We start from the raw sequence: 16910 nt of genomic DNA on the forward strand, positions 1-16910 counted from the left end.
TATTTGTGTAAGAGGTCACATGTACACATGAGCAATGATTGAATAGGTATGTAGATGAAATGAATCAGTGTTATAGTTGACAATTACATAATAAGGTGGGTAAATAGTGGTGGGTGCCCAGTATGTTCCATAGATAGAAATTGGCAGGAAATAGCATTTTCTATTTTATTATTACATTAGTTTCTTGTAATATTTTTAAGCTTTGATTCGTTATCAGAAGTATCACACATCTTTACCATCTCTGAAAAAACATTCTGTAAAATATAAGTATTTGAGTAAAAACTGAAAATTTAAAAAATTTATTTGGTTTACAACAGCATTTTGAGTTTACTTCAGTTTTTGTGGAGTCCAGTATATTTACACACTTTGATTTTGAGCCCCTGTGACAGAGCTAGGAAAGCATTTTTATATGGAGAAGATGATTCATTGTGTCCCCAATTTTAAGTAATTAATAACTAGAAGAGCTAAAGGAGCTAAACTCAGACCAGGATTCATCAAGCAGAAAGAGAAATGTGGCTACTGCTTATTAATCATATTAAACATAGTCATATTCATTAATTTGTTGGAATAACCATCATTGTGGACTTTAAAAAACTCTGGCTTTTTTAGTTCAGCATAATGCATGCTAGATTCATCTACATTTATTACACTGATTCTGAATTCCCCTTTTTGAATGTAACTTTTTAGAATAAAATTTCTAATTTCTTAAGCCAGCTAAGAAATACTAGTCCGTTGGGAGTACTCCAAAGAGGGTGAAATTCAGTTCGAGTTTGTAACTGGTAATGAAAATTTTATGATAAAAGAATGAATGGGCTACAGAAGTAGAATATTTTACTAGTACTCACCTTTTGGAATTTATTTAGAGGAATTCCAATATAAATTGATCCCTTTGTATTTTTTGTAGTTAATTCACATATTAAATACTTTTTTTGTTGTCTGGTGAACATGCAAAGAAAAAATTTATCAATTTTTGTAGTATTTCATTAGGTTAGGTATTTCTATAAATAGATTAATATCAATAGATGCTGGATTTACTAACTGTATTATTTTCTAAATTTGTTTTATTTAACAACTCTAAATTAGGCCATGTTTCTCATCAAATAATTGATTAAACTCCTTAAAAGTTAAGTGGCTTCTTCATTGGAACATAATGCTAGAAAATACTGATCAGAAAGACTAGTTTATTGAGTGCATATTGCAAAATATCGTCCCTCAATTATATTTGGAACCAGAAATAACTATGCTTAGTATAGCAGAGTAAGTTTTCAGATTCCTGGACATCTATAAATTTAGTGTGAGTTAACAGTATGGCAATTTCCCAAAGAGCTGGGCCTTTCTCTTCTATACGTTTGGTATGATGTAGTATAAACCTATTCCATCTTCACATCGCATCTTCTTTATTCATTTACCTATCAGTGTACACCTAGGTTGCTTCCATATTTTGGCTATTGAAAATAATGTTGCATTGAACATAGGTATGCACATATCTTTTCAAAGTAATATATATATATAAAATAAATATCCAGAAGTTGAATTGCTGGGTCATATGGAAGCTCTGTTTTTAATTATTTGAGTAATCTCTGTACTGTTTTCCATAGTGGCTGCATCAGTTGTCAACCCCACAAGGGTTCCCTTTTCCCCACATCCTCACCAACACTTGTAGTTTGTTGGATTTGTTGATGATGGCCATTCTCATCAGTGTTGCTATTCCCCTTTGTGGTTTTAATTTGCATTTCCCTCATGACTAGTGATGTTGAGCAGCTCCTCATATGTCTGTTGGCTATCTCTATGTGCTCTGTAAAGCCTGATGAGAGCCTGAGGCTCAGTCTTCTTCATTGTGGCTTTGCCATTAGAATCATTTTCCTTCATTTCATGCTTCCTCTGTCCCTTTGAGTCCAGGCTAGCAGCATTTCTGAAAAATTTTTAAAAACTGTTTTGGTCTGTTGTATAACTCATGGGTGCCCACGCCATCAGATAAGAGGATCCTCCACACATCTTTCCTGGGTAACTGCATCTTCATACACCAATATGACCATAAGTAATTACTTCGGTCATAACCCTATTTCCAAATAAGGTCTCATTCTGATAGACTGAAGGGTTCGCATTTTAACATACCTTTGCAGGGGGACACAATTGAACTCATAACATCCATTTAACAACCATATAACAACCTTAACAGGTACATCAAGAGGCTTACTTTGTTGTTTTTTAAGGTATTTTTTCCCTTTGTTCTTTCCTAATTATCATTTTGATTGTTGTAAATATATTGAAAAGCAGAGTAATTTGCATACCTTCAAAGCCTTCCTTTGTACATAAAAGCAATTAAAAAATTAGTCATGCTGCATGTCACAAAAACATATAGTACAGTAATACTTTAGGTGTTTGTTAAGTATTACCTTCTTATTTTTTAATCTTATATTTTGGTTATATGAAATTTCTAATTCTATAATTCAAATTCTAACTTACTATTTTGTGTCTTAGAAAGTTGCTTATTTTAAAAAATATTTTTATATTTAAATTAGATGATTGGTTTTCAGTATAAATAATGGAGATCATGAATTTGACTTCCTGGAGACAGGAACAAAATAATCATGATTCTGTATAATAAATCTTAGGATAGTGAACACAGAAAAATTCAATGTATACAGACTCCTGATAATTCTCTTTAAATCTGAACTTAACATTTACAATTAATATGTATGTTCTTAAGAGGAAAAGCAACAAAAGCCATTCATATTAGTATTTTGACTTCATTTAAAAAATAGTTTGCTTGAAAAGTTTTACCTGTTTCTGGTTATTGCTCTTTGTATCAATATGTAGTCACTAAGTTTCTTTATTTCTAAATGAGACTGTTAATATCTTCATTTCCTACTGTGCATTCTCTTAGATAATCTCATTCAATCTTCATAGGGGTTTAGAGATGAATGTTATTATTTTCCAGTATTAACAAGAGTAGATTTTCACTGTGCTGCTGAAGCTTATTGTTTTTGACTCTGACATTGTTTCTTTCATTATTTTGAGTATGTTTTACTTTATTTCTGAATGTTTAAAATTAAAGATAATATTTATCTATTGTACTTACAGTGAGTCAGGCAGTCAGCGGAGTGGTAGATCTTGTTGTATATTTATAAAATTCAAGACTTCTGGGAAAGGGTCATGGGAAATTGAAATATGTGAGACAGAATTCTCCTTGCCAAAGAAACTTACAGTACCTATATTGTCCACTCAATTTTATTTTTCATGAAGCAAGTATTAGTAACACTATAAAACTATAAGAAAGTTTCTACTGATGAGTCTAAACTTATATTTTTTTCTTTAATGGAAATATTACATCTTAAACCAAATATATTAAAATTTCCCAGGATCCTCATTTTCCATATTTCTAAGCCAAGATGAGTACAACAAAATGACTTAGAACTCTCTCTGTACGTAACAATAGAAAGCAGTGATGTAGATTAATAGTACCACATGCAGACATTCGATACAATTTCCTTCCAGTGTTTATTATGAATTTTCTTTGGATAGCAGAATGGTGAGCAGAAGGGCTTTGTGGTAGGAGCAGTAGTGCTGAGGTGAGGAAGCATTTGTGGCACTTGGGCTCCCGTGACTATACTTGGGTTGAAGAGGAATATTCATGTTTACTGGCAATGGGAGAGAAACCTGGAAATTTTACTGGTGGAATTAAATGTTGGAGTCCTTGAATGCCCAGCTCAGGAATTGAGACAATTCTAAAGTGTGATTACACTCTATTGAACCCAGATACAAAAGATTACAAGACATTTGGGGGAGATTAAAGTGACAGCTGTAAAGATGAATTGGTGCTAGCAGAGACTGGATCAACAAAATATTGAGTTTCAAAGCTGTTGTTGAGTCAACCAGTCTGTTGCCCAGTGTGTTAGGGTTTGCCAATGTATAATAGTTACACCTTTGAGACAATTCTGCACCACTATTTTATTAATGTCTGTCCTGTTGGATGAAGTTTGGGCTGGATGAAATTTAACCTGTGTGAAGTCTTTATAGGAAATGTGCTTTATAAGATATGACTGCTAGGTGCTAGGTAAGTATATAGCCATGAAAATCAAAGTCTTAGTGGATTCAAAATAATCTTTTCTTTGAACTCACTTTAATACTATTTCTTTTTTCCTAGTGGCTATGTTTGTAGTAGTGTTTTGTAATGGGTGCGTTTTATGTGATATGATGTAGAAGAGACTCTTCTTTTGTTCCTAATGGTTGGCCACTTTTTGAGAGTATGTTTGTTAATAAACATAATGTGATTAAAATTTATCTTGAAGAAAATTTACCTCTTCCCATTGGTTTAATTATTCTAATCACATTCATTGGCTACTTCTGTTTGTGAACCCAGGTTTTCAGCTTCACAGACCTTTCAGCATTCAGCTCACTTATACAGCCTTTTGAAGGGAGAGTGGTTAATCCTTCTGTTGCAGGCATGCTTTTGAATGAGTGCACTTTCCTTTTAGTTGTTCCTGGTACACAGTTCCCTATCAACTCTACCATGCCTTTGAGCATATTATTTTACCATTTATGAGTGTGAATATGCAGGTTCTCGCCTCCCTTTAGAACAGTGGTTTTCAACCTTCTTAATGCCGCGACCTTTAATACAGTTCCTCATGTTGTGGTGACCCCCAATTTCATTGTTACAAATTGAACATAATTAAAGCATAGTGATTAATCACAAAAACAGTATGCAATTATATATGTGTTTTCCGATGGTCTTAGGCAAGCCCTGTGAAAGGGTCGTTTGACCCCCAAAGGGGTCGCGACCCACAGGTTGAGAACTGCTGCTTTAGAAGAAATTGAATTTACCCCTCACTGAATATTGGAAAATGTAAAACATCCTCATTTATGTGGTGACTAAATATTCTTGTGCGTCACATTTAAAGTAGGACTCAGTGTGACTTCATGTAGCTATGAAATGTTTAAAGCACAACATCCCCTCTGTGTTTCAGTGCACCTGCAGGAATGACATGGTGAAAATTTCAATGGATATTTTTGTGAAGAAATTTCAGCCAGACAGATACCAGCTTTGGAAACAAGGAAAGGATATATACACCATTGATCACACAAAGCCTACTCCGGAAACCACCCCTGAAGTAAAAGCATGGCTGCAAAGGAGGAGGAAAATAAGAGCATCCAGGAGGTAACGGTCCCAGCCTCCCCCATCACACTTGTACTTATGCAGTTAAAATGGGTTATGATGTGATATTCTCAAAGACTTTTTGCTTTGCTGAAAATTTATTCCTCATAAGTTTACATAATATCTTACTGAAAATTTGAGACAAAATATTTTAATTCTTGAGAAATGTAATAAATAAATAGAAGTAAAAAGAATTGTATTTTGTGTTTGAGAATATTCTTGAAGTTGTTACACATGGCAAGTAAAACAATACTAGAACCTCTTGGATCTCTTACACTAACGTATTTTAAAGTTGTATTGGTGGTGCTCTTTATTTCATCTCCATATTTTTATTAACTTCAGTAGCTTGATTTCCAACCTTTTCATTTTGCTACTGATTTTCTTTCTGACTTCAGTAGTTTTCTTCTTCATTTGATATTAATTTTCTCATCGGGATACCTATTTTTTGCCCCATTTTATACACTTGGTTTTATTCTTTTATGAGATAGAAAGCCAAGCATGTGGTGTTTCTGTAGCATGGTTGTCCCCGTGAACTTTATTCTACATTCCATTTTCGTGGCCAGGGCCATTTCAGAAGCTTTTACACCTGTCATGGGCATCTAGCTAGTTTAAAACCCATTGAATAGGGTATGTGTTATGTTGCTCAGGTCCTCAGGCAACATTTTTAGGCTCTTGATGTTTTCCAGAGTTATATTACATTTTTACTCTCCAATATTACTCATTGTTTTTCTTTCAGATTGTAAAGGTAATATTTGTGCATTGGAGAAAATTTGTAAAATAAGGAAAAGAATAATGAAGGAATCCCAAATCACTCATAACCTCACAATCCAGAGATAACCCAGTGTTAACATTTGTATATATCCTTTACATATATATTGATTCTATATCATATAGTATTATATGCCTTTCTAAAATTGGGGCGATGCTCTATTAACAATTTGATGACCAGTTTTGTGAGTGTTTTAATGTAATCAAATGATTTGCTACAACGTGATTTTTAATGACTGCATGTATTTATCTAATCCCCTGTGTTTGGACCTGTAGCTTGTTTCCAGTTTTTTTGCTATTAACTAAAATAACACTGTAATTTTAAATCTTTGCCCACACTTTTGATGCTCATTTTCTGATTCTCTTTTATTTTTCCTGACATTTATTTTCTGCTATTTTAGAATGGTAGTGAGCGGAGGAACCTTAAGAACATGGAGTCAAACTTCCGCATTTTATGAGAGAAATCCCTGAGGCACAGAATTAGTAGCAGGACTCAAACTGAGGTGTTCTATTTCACCCTATAGTTTATAGCAGTGATTTTTCAAACTGTTAGTTTTCAGAGCAATTTAGTAGGTTAGAAACAATATTTTTAAATTAGGAAGTAAAATAGAATAAAAAGTATCATAGTCCTTCCTGTGTGGGAAGGGTAAGTATTAACTCATGACATGTGTGAGTATGTGTGTATGTGTGTGTTGTGTCACCATCTAGAATGTATAACTTACTACGGGTTGCATTAAAAAAAAGTTTGGGAAACACAGATTTAGAGAGTCAATGCCTTTGATAAACATGTTAATCCACATTACGAAGGACACTAGCTTTGGGAGGGGGCAGTAATTAATCTTGAGTTCAGAAGAAACACCAGTAGATTTTGTTGAGAATTGCTCTTTAATGGTCAGAAAAAATATAATGCTTTAGAGGTATGATCTGGTCTCCTAGTTACTAACCACAGTGGCCCTTTCGGGTTGACATAGATCCATGACATGGAACAGATTTGAAATGCCTTCATCAGGTTAAAATAATCAGTGGACTTTACTCACTTAGTTTGAAAAGCTAATGTTAAGGGGCTTGTTGATTATGCTCAGCTTTGCGGCTTGATCATAGTTCTCTGACTCCCTTAAGTAAAGCCCTATCTAGGGAAATCTGATGAAGGGAATGATTCATTGAAATCTCGAAGAGATGTCAGTCATCTAACTTTACGTGTACTATCCTTTTAGTAATATGAAGATTTTCTACATAGGCCAGTGCATGGGTTCTCAGTACACATGATAATGGTGATGCTGGTACTAGTACTGTCACTACCAGCAACAGCCAAAGCCAATTTACATAGGTTGTCCAAGGCTACCCCTTTATCTCAGATCTCTGCCTTTCCTGTCTTCTTTTGTGCTGTTTGTGTGTCTATGTGTATATATTTGGGGGCACTGAAATACATATTGCTTTGATTTGAATTGCAGTTTTTCCTAAATGAGTGTTAGAAATGTTGTGTCATATACAAAAGGTATCTATGACAAAGCTATCAAGTGACTTGCTGGAAAATACTGAAAGAGGAAAAAATTAAAAATGGTGTCCACTCTGAAAATAATAAGTTGATATAAACATCAAATATATACAGTTGATCGTCCTTCTTCTTATTTCCTTTAGCTAATGATGATTTGGCATTTATTTTTAATGATTTTAATGAAAACTTAAGAATTACACAAAATTCTGGGAAATGTGGTCACCTGTTCACCTTGGAATGCAAACCTACACAGATTTTAACAATGGCTTTATGGGCTCTTCTCATTTTCTTCTTTGTTTCTCATTACCTAAATAACACTTGATTTATTGATTAGATTTCCCCCATGTCATCATTTTTCACTTTCTTTTTATTTTTAGATTTCTTTCAATATTGTTATAAACTTTTAACAAAGACTTCCCCCAACAGTATTTAATAATCAATTATTTACCATTGTTTTAATTTTAAAAAGTAATATATTTTTATTGATTTCAGAGAGGAAGGGAGAGGGAGAGATAGAAACTTCCATGATGAGAGAGAATCATTGATTGGCTGCCTTCTGCATGCCCCCTACTGGGGATCGAGCCTGCAACCCAGGCATGTGCTGTTGACCAGAATGGAACCCAGACCCTTCAGTACGCAGGCTGATGCTCTAGCCACTGAGCCAAACTGGCTAGGGCTTAATTTTAATTTTCAGTGAATTGTTGTTAAAACTTAAGATTTCAACATTAAAATTAATCTTTTAATTGTGAAGATAATCTCTGTACAATAATTGAAAAAACTATCAATTTTTTTCTTCTTTCAGTAAGTGAAAATAACATTTGCATTGGTATGTTTTATCCTGTTCTTTGCAAACATTGCTCTGACCACAGCTTCTCTTGTTAATAGCTTCCAGTGCACTAGTTCTCACTCTAAGCGGCCTAAGAATGAGGAGGATGAGGAAGTGTCAGCTGCAGTCGATGGGGCACAGGGCCCTACCCCTGACCCAGACCCAGACCCAGACGACCTCAAGGTCAGTGAACAGCCAGAAGCAGCAGTGAAGCTGGAGAACATAGAAGCACCTTCAGAGGGAGTGGCCTCTGCTAGGAGGATGCAGCTGGACCAGAATCTATTAGATAATATTGGGCTCTCAGGTGAGAAGCTGGCTGATTTTTTCACATATAACTAGTAGGTGGTTGATGATCTTGTGCCTTTGATCTATGTTCACTGGGACAGATATGTCACTTTTCCACATAGCTTAACCAAGAAGCCTTCTAGAGTTATGGGGTAATTCAGTCAGGAAGCTAAGGGAGTGCTGTAAAGGTCAGGAGCACCCCTGCTACATGGAGTGGAATTGTGAGACATACAGCCAGCAGGTCCTGTGTGGTTTAATAAAAAAGATTCTAAAATGGCCTAGCTAGTTTGGCTCAGTGAATAGAGCCTTGACCTGCGGTCTAAGGGGTCCCGGGTTCCATTCCAGTCAAGAGCATATGCCTGGGTTGCGGGCATGATCACCAGTAGGGGGTGTGCAGGAGGCAGCTGATCAGTGATTCTCTCTTATCATGGATGTTTATCTCTCTCTCCCTCTCCTTTCCTCTCCGAAATCAATAAAAATATATTAAGAAAAAGATTCTAAAATGAAAAAAATATTTTTTGTGCAACTCAATTTACAATATACACTACATTTTTAGAAAGCTTCTCTTGAGCTCATATAGAATAGAGAAAAAAAATATAGGTAATTCTTAGTTTTTGACTTAATTTTAAGACAAAAAATAAAGAATAAAGTTTTAAAAAAGAAGAACAGTTTATGTTGTTCATTATATTCTACAAATGAGTGAGATCATATGATACTTATCTTTCTTGATCTGGCTTATTTCACTCATAAACTGATGAACAAAAATAGATTCAGAGACATAGAAGCACCAGACAGACTGTCAAACCTTAGAGCAGTGGTTCTCAACCTTGGCTGCACATTAGAATCACCTGGGAATCTTTTTAAAATCCTGATTTTTGGGCCTCATCCTCTGGAAATTCTGTTTCTTTGTTATGGGATGGGGCCACAACATTAGTAACAAAGAAACAGAATTTCCGGAGGATGAGGCCCAGAAATCAGGATTTTAAAAAGATTCCCAGGTGATTCTAATGTGCAGCCAAGTTGAGAACCACTGCCTTAGAGGGAAGACAGGGGTGGGTAGAGGGGTGGGGTGTGGGGGGTAAGAGAGCAACCAAAGGACTTGAATGCTTGCATATAAGCATAACCAATGGACACAGACAGTGGGGGGTGAGGGCCTGTGCTGGGGGCGGGAGCAGTCGGGGAGAGGTCAATGGGGTAAAAAGGAGACATATGTAATACTTTCAACAATAAAGAATTAAAAAAAATAAAAAAGAACAACAAATGTTACTTAGTCTTGGAAAATGGTATGTGTAGTCCCTGGCTGTTCCTCTATCCTAAAGCCATCATCTGCAAGTCTCAACTACTTTGCTTTTTCCCTTGAAACTGCATATATCTCTGAAACTGCTTTAATACTTTGGCGCTTTAATATATGTTGGGGCATTTGTCCTTTTACTAATCGAGCTTATTGGTAATTCCTATCTTCTTCTTGTACCCCTCCACCAGTCTGTCTTTCAATCGTAGACTCTTCGAATCCAGCCATTGCCTTCCCCCGCCCCTGCCCTGCTTTCTCCTCCTTTAAGACACTGTTATCTCTTGCCTGGGTTATTGTAGAAATTGCTTCCTTCCTGTTTTGCCAGTGTCCACTCTAGAAACGTCTGCTAGTCAGTTCTCTATATGGCAGTGATCTTTGAAAACTACTAGCTTGCTTATTTATTTATTTATTTATTTATTTACTTACTTACTTACTTACTTACTATGTGGGAACATTCATTAAAGCTGGGGACAGTAGAACGAGAAAGGGCTTAGCATAGAAGAAGCAATGGAGAGCCTAGGCTGGGCTGCCCTAGCTCTCTGGGCAATTAGAGAAAAGGGGGCTTTGGGATCAGGTTCAGGGGTTAGTGTGGTACAAGGGGCCACTGCCCATTGCTCCCCTGGTTGCAAGCCTCATGGGGTCCTTTAGGGTTTAGGAGGTGCATACCTGTGGGGAAGGAAAGGGGAAAGGAACTGGTGGGGCTACTCCCCAGAAGGTGAGCATGCACTGCTGGCTCCTTTGTCTTGTGTAGCTTAGGTCTTATCCCCACTTCTTTCTTTTTTATTCATATTCCACTTACAGTGTAAAAAAAGTCCTTATCATAATCCTAATTCATCTGACCTTCAGCTGCTTCTCCATGCTTATTACCTTTTGCTCTTGAAATGTCTTTATTAATAGAGTTTAAATCATAGACCTTTCTTCAATGAGTTTATACTTTAGTGGATAGCCAGTGTGGTAAGTGCCATGTTAGAGATTGCATAGAATGTTGCTGGTATACCAGGGAAAGATCCTGAAGAGACAGGAGGCTGGACTGGCAGTGTTTCTTGAAGTAGGTGGTAATGAATTGACTTGAGATAAATGGATAGGAGGTAGGAAGGTGGAGCAGGCAGAGAAGGAAACAGCACAAGCAGTGCAGAGAAGACGGTTATGCAAAACATATGGCTATTTGTTTATAGTCTGTTACCATAGTTTAATTACTGGGTCACTTAGGCCAAGGGCACACAGTTTTATTACACATTTCCTTGCATTTTAACCTCAGGTTTAGAGACCTGGCAGAACACTTAAATAGAAGATGTGTCTAGGTTCAGCACCACAGCTGTATGTGACAGGTGAAATAATGCATGTGTGTGTGTAAGGGAGGGAGGAGGGTGAATAGAGATGGCAGTGGAGAAGTGCTTATGATCATTGTATGATACAGCATTAGTGTAGGAAATAACTTTTACTGTATCTACTTAGCCTTACATGTGCTCTTTACATACATCCTCTGAACTGGAATGTTTCCTCAGTAGCACCTGTTAGCATCATATATTAGAATATAATTCTTATTTTTAGAAATATTTCAAATTGCTATTGCTTTGGATAATTATTGTTGTTGTCCTAGCTTTTGTCTGTAGTAGAACCTCTTTTTAATCCCTTATTTTGTCAGTAAGTATATTCTTTAGCCAAACTCCAAGGTCTCACCTTAACAACTATGAAGGCTGCATGATGCTACCATGACCTTTTCTACCTTTGTCTGTGGAAGTTTACTAGTACAGGGGAAGTTGGAAGATAGAAAGTTAGTTGAGAATAGTTTAACAATTGTACTCACTAATAACACAATGCAAGATTTATTAAGTCTTTTGTTTTACTCCTCAGGAAACAGCTGCTTAAGTACATCTGTGAAGGAGGAAATAAAAACTAAGGATGACCAAGCCTATGCCATAATTCCATCTTCGAACACCAGAGAAACTGCTGATTCTATATCTATTGGCCATTTGACCCCCAAGGAATCAGACCCACCCAAACATCCATGGCCAAAGTTACCAGAGTTGTGCTCCTCAGTGCCTGAGAGTAACAGTTGGTTGACAGAAGGAGAGGGCAGTAATGTGGAAAGCCGTGTGAGTGGCCTTGAACCTGGGGAAGTCCCAGCGGTCCCCAGTGGAGAGAGGAATGGTTTCAGAGTCCCCAGTGTATGTGGCAATGTCTGTTTTTACTGTATTTATTGTGTGATGAGAGGACTTTCTGAAAGCTGTGCTGTGCATCTGAATCTTGCTATAGGCCAGAAATAACATTTCACAATGTATGGGTCTTCATCATATTTTCTTCCATGATTGGGAGGTAAGCCTTCTGTGAGCTCTGGCTCCCATGGTGATAATTCAGAAAGCATAGAACTTTTTGCCACATGTTGGAGCTTAATTTTATTTTTAAATTATTCTAAAATTTAACTCTTTATTTTGAGATAATTATACATTCATATCTATAATAATAAAAGCATAATCTAATTAGATCGGACATCCTTCTGGACGACCGTCTGGACGAAGCTGGGCTGCGTGGGAAGCCCAGGTCCTGGGTGCCAGAGGGAAGCCCGTGCCGGCAGTTGGGGGAAGGAAGGCCTATTCTTGCACGAATTTCATCCATCAAGCCTCTAGTGTACTTATAAGAAATAGTACAGAAAGCTCCTGTGTAGCCAGTTTCCCCCAATAGTGACTTCTTGGAAAACTATACGAAGATATCACAGTATATTGACATTGATAGTCAAGATACAGAATGGTTCTATTACCTGCAATGTTAACCAGACTGGAGATGAGTTACCTTCAGGGCTTTGATCTCCTCCTGCCAACAGTTAATTCCTTTAAGTCCCATAGCCTCTACTTTAACAGTAGACCCCCTGGTCACGCCTCCCCCTGATACGTTCCTCATGGACTCTGACTCCAGGGCCAGGCTGACCTTTCTGGCCCTGCCCACTACCAGAAACAGGCCATTTACCTCTTGGAAAACTCAAGACCCCTCTTGATTACCAAGCTCTCCATTCTATCTGTTTGCATAGGACCGCCCTGTTTTTCATATGTTCTCATATGATGTTAATGTCATATGGTTTCAGCATAAACTGTTGCTGTGACTATAAGGTTGTGAGTGGATCAGGCAATCACACACTCTATGTATAGTGATTATCAGAATTCATTAACCTCTTTGACCTGTGTAACTTGATGAAGGAATTCAAGTGGATGAGTAAAAAGAGCCTCAATTGTGGGAGCTGATAGAGTGGGCCCCTGAACAGACCCACTTCTTCATTCCTCCTTTTCATTTCAATCACCACAGTCCTTTTCGTATCTTTGAGTAGCAAGGGAGATTAGACAAGGAAATCCACTTGGAATATTTTACTTATATGTAGTTTAAAAATGTTAAATAATATATAAATCAATTTTCTAATTTGACCAAAGAACCTTTATCATTTTATTTGTGATTATATATTCCTTTTTAAAAAATGTTTTTATTGACTTGAGAGAGAGAGAGAGAGAGAGAGAGAGAGAGAGAGAGAGAAACATGTATTTGAGAGACAAACAAGGATAGGTTGCTTCCTGTACACACCCCAACCAGGGATTGAACCTGCAAACCGGGTATGTGCCTCGACTGGGAATCGAACTGGCAACCCCTCCATAGGTGGCACTCAACCAACTGAGCCACACCAGCCAGGGCAGGATTAGTACTCTTTTCTTACACCATGGTGTCAGACAGCCCCTCTAAGTAATACACATCCATCTCATGTTTGTGTGGTTTTGAGCAGTGTTTCTTCCTATCCAGTGTAATACTATGTGTATTCTGGTAGCAATCAGCTGTAGTAAATCTTCTCAAGAAATACTAGGTTAATTTTTTTTTCAATATATATTTTATTGATTTTTCACAGAGAGGAAGGGAGAGGGATAGAGAGTTAGAAACATCGATGAGAGAGAAACATCGATCAACTGCCTCCTGCACACTCCTTACTGGGGATGTGCCCGCAACCAAGGCACATGCCCTTGGCCGGAATCGAACCTGGGACCCTTCAGTCCGCAGGCTGACGCTCTATCCACTGAGCCAAACTGGTTAGGGCTAGGTTAATTTTTGAACATTGTCTCTCTGTCTATAATTGGGCCCCATGAAATATGCCAAATATGTTACCACTTTACCTGTTATTCCTGCTGACCAACATACTCCTTCCTCAGAGACCTGAGTGCATCGCTCCTTCACTGCACTCAAGGATTCACTCCATTGTCTCCTCACCTGAAAGGCCTTCTCCGTTGACCTGTAGGAAACAGCCCCGCCCTATCTCCTTCCATTTCTTTGTCCTATTTTATTTTTTCTTTACTGCATATTTGCTTATTAGTTCCTGATAGAGATTTACTTTTTACTTGCTTATTGTCTGGGCTCCTCCCTTCTATAGAGCACACTCCTTGAAAGCAGGGGCTAGTGTACTTTTTCTTGTTGTAACCCAGTTTTTAGAACAGTGTGGCCTATAGTAAGGGTTTAATAAATATTTTGTTGTTGACTAAGTTATAATTTCCCAAACCACAGATCCTGTTTCACTTTTCCTTCTCCTAGCTTCGATTAGAATGTGTTCACATGTTTTTTCAGCAAATCCTGTTTTGCTGTCAGATGTCAGTGTAGTTTCTCCACTTCTGGCCATTGCTGTTTTAGCTAACAGGAAAATTTCTGAGAGTCCTTTTCCCCCAGTGAACTGTTGATATAAACCTAGTAATTTCAAACTCTCTATGGGAGTCTCACTACCTTTTTCTTTTTTTGGATTGAATGGGCAAGAAAGCTTGTAAGTAGGTTCTGTCTGGAAGATGTCAGGGTATGCATAACCTTTTTTCTCTACCCTTGAAAAGAAAATGTAGTTTACAGAACCCAGGACAAAATATTTTCTATAAAATTTAAGTGATTTCAGCCCTGGCCTGTGTTGCTCAGTAGTTAGAGCATCAGCCCAAGCAAAACAGGGTCGAGGGTTCGATTCCTGGTCAAGAACATGTATTGGGTTGCAGGTTTGTTCCCTGTCCCCTGTCGGGGTGCTCGGAAGGCGACCCATCAATGTGTCTCTCTCACATTGATGTTTCTCTCCTCCACATCCCCCTCTAAAAACCAATGGAAAAAAAAAATCCTCGGGTGAGGATTAGCAACAAAGAAAAAGGTAAGTGATTTCAAGATGACAGTAATTTATCATATTGGAAAAAACCACTTTTGATTTCGTGTTTAATCCTCAGAGAAGTGATGATTCATGTCTGAATAAAAGGAAGTGTATGGGCTCAATTTGGCAGTGTGGTTTTCTGTGTGGATAGAAAGCAAAATAATATGCTATATATTCTCATTTGACCAGCATGGATGTGACCATGTGCCACAGTCCTATATTGTTATGAATATATAACCCTAAATTTAAGTTAGTTTTAAAGAATGTTTGAAAACTTGCTAATTGCTAAATTTATTGCTGGATTGATAAGCCTACCCTGAACTACATACAGATAGTATTTTAATATGAAGTGGAAGGATAGTTAATGGAATTTTGGTAAAATAGCTAATAGAATGGATTCCTATTTTTTTACTTAAAGGTTTACATTTTTTTTTTAATACAAGGGCTCACTTCCTACGAGGTAAAAAAAGTACAAGAGTTCTTCATAATTAAATTGTTATAAATCATTGTTTTGTTTAAAACAAGTTTTTAACTGCTTGTGTTTCTCCCCCATTTTTTGTTTTGTAATCAGAGAATAGAGGGCGAAACCAAAACAGCTAAAAGTTGGCGCCATCCACTGAGCAAGCCTCCAGCAAGATCCCCAATGACTCTGGTGAAGCAGCAGGCAACTAGTGACGAAGGTAGGCTTGTGATGTTTTCAGGATTTTAAACTTGAATCTTTTAAATTTATGAACACCATCTTGAGTAAGAAACTACATGCAGTATTTCCATATCCTTTTATACCTGGTATATGGCAAAACACAGAAGGAGGGTGATAGCTGAGCTCTCAAGCAATGAGGGATCTCCAGAGGGGATTCTGAGAGAAATGACATCCAGATTGGAAGGGGAGAGCTAATGCTGTGGCTCTTTGGGGGAAATACGCCAGGACTAGAGTGGATGTAGGGAATTAGAGCTAAGACCACATAAGTCCCTCAGACACACAAAGCTGGACTCTTACAAGCTTGTATCCTTAGTTAAGGATGTACTAGGGAAAAAACCAAACCAGAGCTGACTTGGCATAGGCAGAGGACAATTGGACTTGATGCCTGGGTTTGAGCTTGTGTAAGGATAGGTGATAGGATAAGACGAGAAAGTTACCCTAGTAGTTCTTAATCATAGGACTACTATCACATTTATACTTTCTCATTCCAAGTCAGAAATTTAAAGTAAAAATAAGTACTGCCTGTTAAAGTCTCCAGGGCATCTAGCAGAAGCAATTGCCAAATCTTTTTGAACCCACTTTGAAGAGGAATCTGGTTGACTCATGGACAGTAAACTCTCTGACTGGAGCCCTGGCCTTGTCCCTTATAAGTTTTTGCCTTTGGACAAGTCCTCTCTCTGGCTTCAGTTTCCTTTTGTGTAAAATATGAGGACTGGTCATTAATTATTAGGGTTCCTAACCTACAGGTTCATGAGTGGATTTTTGGCACTTCAACTATCCTGAAATAACTTGTGGTAATATGCTGAGCTCAACACCATTGGACTAAATTTCTATTTGTTACTCTTCAACTATTATTTTATGATTTTTAGAATAGTTATACAGAAAGATTGAAAGATGCAGGTACCCATCCATACTGCGTTCACCCAAGTGCAGAGGTGACCCACCTACAAGTTTGAAAATTGACAAGTTCAGATTAAAACCTTGGTTATGGCTCTGATTTTCTGTAATCTGAGCACTGTCTGGATAACTTTTTATAACTCATCAATTCAGCAAGTGCAACACTGTAATGAGCTGTTAAGCATCTCTTTGAAATTAAAGACAGCTTAGACCCTGATCCTTGTCTCTGTAATGTTTGCATGCCTTGAGAGTTTGATTAGGAGAATATTTCAGGCTATGTAACAGCAATTTAGTTTTTGGACAGTCTATCTTTATTAATATTATAATTCATTTAGTAATGGATTAAATATTTA

The 16910-nt window shown here is 37.3% G+C and overlaps 1 protein-coding gene across 4 annotated transcripts in view; it reads left to right on the forward strand.

The window, feature by feature from the left end:
- KDM4C (lysine demethylase 4C) overlaps nucleotides 1–16910 on the forward strand; it is a 282134-nt gene that overhangs the window by 122448 nt on the left and 142776 nt on the right. For 3 of the 4 annotated variants that reach the window (XM_006100251.3, XM_023763877.1, XM_023763878.1), the window contains 4 exons: nucleotides 4968–5158; nucleotides 8304–8548; nucleotides 11675–11988; nucleotides 15532–15640. In XM_006100251.3, the coding sequence (XP_006100313.1) occupies nucleotides 4968–5158; nucleotides 8304–8548; nucleotides 11675–11988; nucleotides 15532–15640 (859 nt within the window). The remainder of the gene's footprint in view (nucleotides 1–4967; nucleotides 5159–8303; nucleotides 8549–11674; nucleotides 11989–15531; nucleotides 15641–16910) is intronic. The other variant, XM_023763876.1, reaches the window with a different exon arrangement.

Source organism: Myotis lucifugus, unplaced genomic scaffold (genome assembly GCF_000147115.1).
Source record: "Myotis lucifugus unplaced genomic scaffold, Myoluc2.0 scaffold_305, whole genome shotgun sequence".
NCBI lineage: Eukaryota > Metazoa > Chordata > Mammalia > Chiroptera > Vespertilionidae > Myotis > Myotis lucifugus.